The sequence below is a fragment of the Magallana gigas genome, chromosome 4 (assembly GCF_963853765.1).
Source record: "Magallana gigas chromosome 4, xbMagGiga1.1, whole genome shotgun sequence".
NCBI lineage: Eukaryota > Metazoa > Mollusca > Bivalvia > Ostreida > Ostreidae > Magallana > Magallana gigas.
Genome location: NC_088856.1, coordinates 43,431,675 through 43,440,801, shown reverse-complemented (window position 1 = coordinate 43,440,801; position 9,127 = coordinate 43,431,675). Strand labels below are relative to the sequence as shown.

Sequence of the window (9,127 nt, the reverse complement as noted above, 5' to 3'; positions counted from 1 at the left end):
CTATTCTTGTTTTTTTAGGCCTAAGCTTTTCCCATCTGAAAAAAAATGCAAAAAACGTGACATTTTGGTTTTTTTTATACATTGGGAAGTAATTTCAGTTGTTGATGGACTGCTTTAAAAATATAAACAACAAACCTCGTTTTTGGGCGAACGTCATCTTCGCTAGCCAAGGGTTTCTGATCCGCACCGCTTCTCACGAACCCTTGGCCTATCGTGCTATCAAAAGTCGGGATTGTTTACGTCACGTGATCTCTAAGCCTATTAATAAATCAGCCAATGAAAATTGCCGTACTTTAACATCACTATTTACAGTAATGGCGGCCTCGATAGACATAGACATGGGAATTTTGAAAGAACGGTTTAATATTCAGGATTTAAAACGTATTCAGCGAGAAGGAATTAGAGCAATATTAAGTGGAACAGATTTGTTCGTAGGTTGTAAAACTGGAAGCGGGAAATCTCTTATATATGAGAGCATACCTCTGTTAATACCAGACTCGAGTGTACTCGTCATTGCACCATTGCAATCTATAATGAAGGAACAAACAGAAAGACTACAAAAGTTAGGATTTTCAGCTATGTGTGTCGGAGACGAAGAATTTAATGACCCTAGACTAACGAAAATGGAATGTGACTTTTTTTTTGGGAGTCCAGAAGCGCTCTTGGGAGATAAAAATGGCGCGAGAGGTTGCAGACACCCGAGTACCAGAGGAAAATTAAATTGATTGTGGTGGATGAAGCACATACAATTGTACAGTGGTAGGTCACTGTTTGTTTGAAAATTGGTATCAATTTAACCTCTACAAGTTACATATTTTAACCACTGTCAAGAAATTTAAAAGGGACAATGACATGGGGGGTGACTGGGTATATTACTTGTTTTTTTTTTTTAAAGTGTTATCAGTGGGGTTAAATCGACATTCATAATTATTTTTTTTTAAACACTTTTCAGGGGGATCGGCAGTAAAGGTGAAGAACCCTTCCGGGAATGGTTTTCCAGAATAGGAGAATTACAACCCATTTGCCCTAAAGTACCCATTGCTGCATTGACTGCAACTTCATCGGCTTCTCAAAGGAGGACGATTTTGAACAAACTATGTTTCAGTAAGCATTCTGAAGTGATTGCAGAATCTCCTGACAGAGAAAACATAAAAATAACATCCGTTCAAGTTCCCAATAATGAAGATTTACACACAACATTTGGTTGGCTAATTGATGGACTAAAGGCAAAGAAAGAATCCTTCCCAAGACATGTGATATTTTCTGAGACAATTCTTACAGTCTCTAAGATATACTCTGCTTTTGTTGATGTGCTAGGAAGTGATTGTAAATACGTTAATATGTTTCATAGCAAAACCAAAGAAACTCTGAAGGAAGAAATCCGAAAAGATATGACGCAGGATGGCCTTATCCGAGTTCTTATTTGCACAAACTCTGCGGGGATGGGGGTCAAGTATTCCTTTTTAAGAAATGTAGTTCATTATGGATTGACACACGAAATGGACACATTTGTGCAACAAATGGGTAGAGCAGGACGAACTGGTGAACTATCCAATGAACTTATATTATTCAAACTGCATAAAGGGATGTTAAAAAAAGTGGATACTGATCTTGTTCAGCTGGCAAAAGATACTCAATGCCGACGCAAAGTACTGTGCAATTCCTATCTGTGCATCAAGGATGACATCAACCCTTTACATAACTGTTGTGACGTGTGTGAAAAGGAATGCCAATGTGGTGGTGAATCATGCCCAGCAACGCACCCAGCACGTATGGAAAGGAAGATCTATTGTCCTAGTATGGAACGTACTGTATCAGACCAAGAACGTGTTCTTTTAAGAGACAAATTGAGGGCATTAAAGTTTTTGTTATCCATTTCCAACACATTGCTCTCATCTGAACTGATGCATGGCCTTACAGACGATGTGATTGAAGATATTGTGGCAAAGTCTGACAAGCTTTTTTCTCCCTATGACATTTTGGCTACTATGCCCATTTGTTCATATGAATTTTCAGAGAAGATATGCACTATATTAAGTGATGTGTTCGGAGACATTGAGATGTATGACTTTGATGACAGTAATGATTCCGATTGATAAAGAACAATTGTAAATGTTATATAATTTTGACACTTAACTTTGTTCATTTAAATCCTAAACCTATGTTTTACCAAATGTACTTTTTTCAATCATATAAAAGCACAAAAATAGCATTTGTTTACTCGGTCTCCCGAATTAAAGACATCAGATACTATTTAAAAGTCATGTTCATTTCCTTCCACTCATTATTAAAGTAATACTGTCATACTTCGTGATATTGAAAGAGGAATTTCTAAGATATTTGAGGGATCAAAATATTAAAGGTAAAATTCTTCAATGTAAAAAAGCGTTGGACTTCCAAATCAATTTAAAATCTCTTTCTTTGGTGCCAAAGATATCCTCTTTCGAGAAATCGAAGTGCAGCTGTATTTCATTAGCAATGTTAAAGGTATAATTGCAAACTAAAAAAATAAATTACGTAAGTTGTAAGATTTTTTTTAATTCAGGAAGTGGATTTAAACTCTGCTTGTTATATAATCAGTGATTCATACAGTTTAAAATTAATCACTTGATATTGCTAAATGAAATATTACCAGAATCTAGTAAGGTGTCAGTAAAAATTAAGACAATGAGTACAATTTCTGACTTAAGTCTTTATTAAAGTGGTTCATGATACTATGGCCTGAGTTCTTCAAGAACACTTGAAAGTGCTCAACGTATATCCCGGTAATATAATCCATGATACATGTAATTCACAATGACCTAGCTTTTACATAAAAGTGTACAAAAATAATTTGTCAATCTGGTAAATTAATATGTTATAAAAGAACTAGAGTAGATATTGATTTGCACACCTTACAAAGTGTCCCAAGTTTCAAATAAGTTCGAATTTAGCTCTTTGTTTTTGTGCACTTATCCATTTGTGAAATGCTGTAGGAACAACTCTTTGAAATGGATCTACAAAGTTTGCAAAAACTCCTTCATGACCTAATATTGTTTTCATGAGCTGCCCCTTTTCTGCCTCTTGTATAATTAAAGCGATGTCCATCACTTTGCTGACGGGTGGTCTTGCAGATCAAAAATGGGATCCACATTGTCGGATGATGTTTTGTTTAATGTCATCTTGTACTTGGCTTGAAACTGCAATAACTCTAGCACTGTCATATGTCACATTAGCACCTTGAGACCGTAACTTCTGCTTTATGGCATTAACATTCAACTCCACTAGTAAATCATTTGGCACATTTCTACCAATTCCCCCATTTGTGTTAGAACAACAATTCCATTTGTACTCGAAGGCTTGACGGGGGGAAAGTAGTGCATTTTCGTAAGCAAGAAATCTCCAAAGCCACAATCTATATTTTGTGTGATGGAATGCATCTGCAAGTAGCATTTCAAACTTTGCGTTGCGGAATATTCGATTGCCGTCTGCCATTTGATAGGCATCATACGTGTCACGAAGAATTAATGAACATTTTATGAATGATGCTCTGGCTTCTGCAACACCGTCCTTGGTACAAGTGGTAGTTTCACCTTCTTGGGAAAAAGTCCAGTTGTTGATACTTTGTAAATGCCTCTTAAAATGGCCCAGAGTTTTGTAACTTTTGCTACATTCACACATGTACACTTTCTCTGCTGCATTGTAGCACGCCTGCATTTGGGAACTTTGGTTGTCCATTTCTTCCATTTCATTAGTTTCTAAAAAACTAGTACCTATAATAGAATAAAATATATTCCCTTTAGATAACATATCCTGTAAGGCAAAAAAACCCATTTCTATTATATATACTAGTTAAGTACCGAAGGACATTTTAATGACAGTGTTATTATTATTTCTAAATTGTCGCAATTTCTCAACCTCAATAGTCAATTCATTTATATTTTTAAATGCAGATTTGCTCATCTATAAATGTATTAATCAAAGTAAATTTACCAGGTACAAGGACAGAATAACAATAATGGTGAAACTTTATAAAGTATAATGGAAATTAATTTGCATGTTATTAGCATGATCCACCCATCATTAAGCGTGTAATGTTTCACTCGGTTCTATTTATTATGCCTTAATGTATGTGATTATTGAGCTCGTGGTTATAGTTTAGTACCTTTCTTGATGTAGACTTCCAGAATGTGTCTTTCAATGGATTGAAGCCACCTAAGTTTGTCTTCATTTGACCATGTTGATAAGAGAGGGGGAGGCTTATTCTGCCTGGGGTCGGACTCCAGTTTTTCCATTCCAAAGTAATCCATGAATGCACTGCATATATATCCATCTAAAACATCCTCAACAAATGCAAAGTGTGCCCTGTCAAAAAAAGTCTTATTCAACATACAAGTTGATTAATGCTGCCACAAGTTGATATTCCACAGCTACAACTGATCATGATTGCAGGTGCTCGAAAAAGAAATCGTAAGCAAATGCAAACAAATAAGATGAATCATGAAAACACAAAGATTATATTAGTACATTAATTTGCTAACTGGTAACTTTCATATTCACAAAGACATCCATTTACACAGGCATGTCCATATGTATTAGCAAAGCGAATAGGTAAGTATCATGTGATTTTTCATTGGAGGAAACAAAGAGAGAGATTGGTTTGACCTTGATTTTAGCTTTAACGATACCTGAATCTCTCTGTGACTGTGTCATGACCATGAACATCTCTTCTGTTGATAAGATTACGCAGCTGGAACAAAGATCCCTCATCTCTTGCTGACTGGCACTTGTAGAAGGTTTTGTAGATTCCCTTCAAAGGAGATAAACTCTTTTGATAAAAACATGCACTTGTAAATGTTCATCAGTTATTTGAAAGTGTTGTTAAAGTTTTGTGAAAAATATGAGTAACGGTATCATTTTTTTCTAGATGATCATTAACTCATGTATAGTACTTAATCAACTTCATTACAAAGAAATATTTTTTTTTGATAAAGAATAACATGAAAACAGAAGCAAGACTGAATTATTAACAATAAACTGAATAATTAGTAAAACAAGGAAATGAAATTATGTTAGTATTAACATAAATAAGGCCACATCAATTTAATTTCTTGCTCATCGGGCTCATATTTAAACTCTGCCAATAATATTATAAAATTCATGCATCCAGGAAATTCTGATCTATTTCTGCCCTATTTTTTTGTACTTTAAATCGTTAAAAAAAGAATATTATTGTCCAGTCAAATTTATTTATGTTCTGCCTAAAGAATTACCCTATAAAAATAATAATTTTATTATCACCCACCAATACTTATTTTTCATCAGATTCTAAGTCTGACAAACAAGAAATTTAATTGGAGTGGCCCAACTTTAAATAAACAAGATTGAAGTCTTTAACATTCAAGCCCACCTGATCACAATGAAAATTTAACAAAGTGATTCAACAAGATCTAAAACGATAAAACAAACACTAAACAAAATAAATAACAATATATAACAATAAACACTAAAATATTAATCACCTGAATTGAAATAGAAACTGAAATGAACAAGCCAACTCAAACTCTATTCTGCTCTACAAGTATACCACAAGTAAATTCATTATCCTGTGAAATCCCTCAGGCCTATGAATCACCCCTTTCAATCTATCAAAATCATTGGGAGAGTCCAACATAGCCAACTGGGCCGAGTAAGCACGCTCATTTGTAAGTACATCTCCTCCAAAAACCTTCTTTTTGATTACTTTTGGATCTTCACCTTGACTGTGGCTTATATAGTTGTCATGAATATGTTCGAGAATAGTAATCATGTCTTCTGATTTATTTTCGCTCTTGTCGAGCAAGTCTAAGATTGAGAAGTTCGATTTCCTACTACATTCTTCAACATAGGGATGATCAATATTTGCAGGTACACATTTCTGAAGACCCTGTAGTGCTGGAATGTACTTTGTAGCTGCTTTTACAATATGGAAAACCATATCATTTTCTAAACTTTCACACTCTTCTCTGTCAGGGACAAATTGACTGTTGGGTACATTTAGTATATCAGCCTTGGGACAATCATCCGGAAGGTCACAATTCACAACCCTTCTTTGTACACCAAGCATTAAAAACCAATGATAACTCTGAACTTGCCTGGTTTTGGTCATTGAAGATGGTCTTTTGGTCCAATCAAAATTGTCTCCTATTATTTCTACTGGTGGAAGTGGTTTCCCAAGTTTAGATTCATATGAGTCAAGAGCCACCTGAATATGTCTTTTTGATCTTTCTATGTTTGCTAGGGATGTTAACATTGTTTCTTTACCATATCCTGACGCATACTCTACTTCAGGTAATTCAATGTCCCTGATTACTTCAAGTCTTGGTAAAGTGAAGTTTTTTTATTTTTCAATACCATGAGAGGAATCAACTGAGGTACACTTTTCTGATTCAGTGAATGCATTACTATATAGGGCAGAATGGTCACCAGATTTATCATGATAAGCACATATACTCATATGAGGCAAAGACTCACCACTATGATTATGCGTAAAGGCTAACTCATGCAGCTGATTTAAATATGTATCCCCCTCCAGGCTTGATACAATAGTTTGCTGAAGGCTTTGAGTAACTCCTCCACAGGTGAGGTGGCGATACTAGAGGAAATGCAAAACAGATGCTGTCAGGCAGATTCTTTTCATACTACATGTACTTGTAAATATTTATAAATATTACTTTAAACTATTTGGAAACTTAAAGTGTACTAATCAAATACTTAAAATTGATTTTAAGAAAATGTCAAAATGTGTTTATGCAAATCACACTGGTGGTGATAATTTCAATTGTTGAATATGACATTAATATAACCCTGACAATATAACATTCTTTGATATTATTTGCATGGAAAAAAGATTTATGAGAATATTCAGGTAAAATTAGCCATTCATACAATCATTTAAAATATATTCTCATATTAGTACCATTAAAGCAGGTTTACTGAGTTCATCTGCTTTAGCTTTTATCTCTTCCTGTTGTCTCTGCTGTAATACTGTGTCCTTGATCTTTTTTCTCTGCACATCCTGCAGCTCAACTTTCTTTTTATATACTGCTTTAGGTCCAACTGACAGTCCCATGTTGCTCAGCAACCTAATAGTCTATTAGTAAATCAGATACTTTCAACTTTAAAAAACTTTAGTGTCAAATTCAGAACTTGGATGAAATTTACAAGAAAATAAATTGCTCAACAAGGAAACGTATGAATATCACTGATATTTTATATAATTTTATTAAACTTTTACAATTACCATTTAAAACTTCACAAAAGAAACACAATTTCTAATATTCTTAAAGTTAGTAATAACCTCATCTGTGGCCCCTCCTTGATCCAGAATCTGACCGATCACATGGTGGATTGCTGACAAGTGTTTGTTTCGGTTGAAAAGAAGTACTGCTGCTGCAACTGATAACCTCAAAGAAGTAGATTTCCCCATAACACTTTCTAAAAGGCCATGTAACACTGGACACTTTGTCTTAAGCTCATGAATAAATGGAAGCATGTCCATCTCACATAAATCTTTACCGGTTGAATTGCGAAGGAAAGATGCATCACTTAATTTGCTTTTTGTCTTTGATTCCTTGGCAGCTTGGCCATTTATCAAAAGGTGTATATCCTTTCTTAACGCTTCTATCCCAACAATTTTTTTAGCAAGGGTTTTGCTTTTGTCACCTCTTAAAATAGACTTCAAAACACTTTTCCATTGTCCTTTTACAATTCTAGACTTAACTACTCCCTGCAATTTGCCTCGATAAGAAATCTGTATAGCAAATGATAAAATATATGTAAAATACTTCTTAACCGATGAAATTTTAGAACATATGTCTGACTAAATATTGCTTATTTTGCTTCATTACTACTAAAATGTATTGACCTCACTACATGAACATGAAGTCAAAGTAAATAAAGTGATTTCCTTATTTCATCAAAACATTTGTAAGCAAGTAAAACTAAAATATTCTTCTATTTTTCTGCCAGCACATACTGAAATACTAATACTCACTACTGTCATGTAAAAAACATTTATACAGCATGCAGAGTAAATACTTATACTTTAATAGTATATAATTTTCACATAAAGCAATATTCAATGCTTATACATGTCCCTTCATATCTTGCCAAGTAAATTCATATTATGCAATTGATCCTTGTACGTAACCTACCCTAATACTATCTGCTGGTGGGTCTTTGAAGAAAAGTTTTCTGCGCTTAGAGGATCTTGGAGTTAAAACAGGCCTCGTCTGAATACTTTTATTTGGTGTCACCACTGTTTTGTGAAATTTGTTAGGGGTCCTCTTTTCCACCGACATTTGTTTTGAGGTTACTAATTTTTTCAGCTTCCGAGGCGTGGGACTATGAATTATGTGTCTTTTCTCTTGCGAGGCTGCTTTAGCAGGAGAATTTGTCGACACCATTTTCATCTTAGCACGAACTGCACCAAGAATTTCATTTTTTTCAGCTCTCAGTGAGGCAATTTTGTGTTCTAAATCAAAGTCGATTTTGGATAGGCGATTTAATTTAGTGAAACATGGTATACAAACATACTGGTCAGTATCTATTCTTATGGATCTCTCCAATACTTCCTCTAGTTGATTTTTTACTTGAAATGCTGGGGAAGAAACTAACCGCCGCTGTTTAGGACCGATTTCGGTTGCACAAATACAGCACTTTGTATTAGCGGCCATGCTGTTATCATTCGGAACATTGTTTACGTACTTTTTTCTTTCCCTTGACTAAACAGTATAGAAACATCACGAATGAAGACTGTACGTCATATGAGATTTGTTATGCACTTTTTGATTGGTCGACCACTTATAGTAAACCCCAAATCAGAATTAAGGAAAAAAATCCCGACTTTTGATAGCACGATAGGCCAAGGGTTCGTGAGAAGCGGTGCGGATCAGAAACCCTTGGCTAGCGAAGATGGGCGAACGTTGGTTTAGCATGGTTCAGGCTCTATGACTTGACAACCGACATCATACAATCTTGAAATAAGATGTTTACTGTCAACTTCGATCATGTGTTGATCCATCATTTTTCGTTTTTAAATGTTTTTTTTAATTTTGATAGTGGAATAGAATCTCATTTTCTTCGTATTATGAATAATGAATACTTC

The 9,127-nt window shown here is 34.7% G+C and overlaps 1 protein-coding gene across 1 annotated transcript; it reads right to left on the bottom strand.

Moving 5' to 3' along the window:
- Nucleotides 1-3,014: 3,014 nt before the first annotated feature.
- LOC117688882 (uncharacterized) lies at nucleotides 3,015-8,756 on the bottom strand. The gene is made up of 7 exons (XM_066082526.1): nucleotides 8,175-8,756; nucleotides 7,319-7,771; nucleotides 6,938-7,111; nucleotides 6,493-6,613; nucleotides 4,668-4,789; nucleotides 4,145-4,344; nucleotides 3,015-3,752 (listed from the first exon to the last, which is right to left on the bottom strand). The coding sequence occupies exons 1-5, from the start codon at nucleotides 8,694-8,696 to the stop codon at nucleotides 4,746-4,748; spliced, it is 1,314 nt and encodes a 437-aa protein (XP_065938598.1). The 5' UTR covers nucleotides 8,697-8,756; the 3' UTR covers nucleotides 3,015-3,752; nucleotides 4,145-4,344; nucleotides 4,668-4,745.
- Nucleotides 8,757-9,127: the final 371 nt, after the last annotated feature.

Coding starts and splice junctions, on each gene's coding strand:
- LOC117688882 (XM_066082526.1), bottom strand. CDS start 8,696: ATGGCCGCTAATACAAAGTGCTGTATTTGTGCAACCGAAATCGGTCCT. Junction 7,112..7,318: donor AAGGAGGGGCCACAGATGAG/GTTATTACTAAC, acceptor ATTTACTAATAG/ACTATTAGGTTGCTGAGCAA. Junction 4,790..6,492: donor CTTTACGCATAATCATAGTG/GTGAGTCTTTGC, acceptor TCTCCTTTGAAG/GGAATCTACAAAACCTTCTA.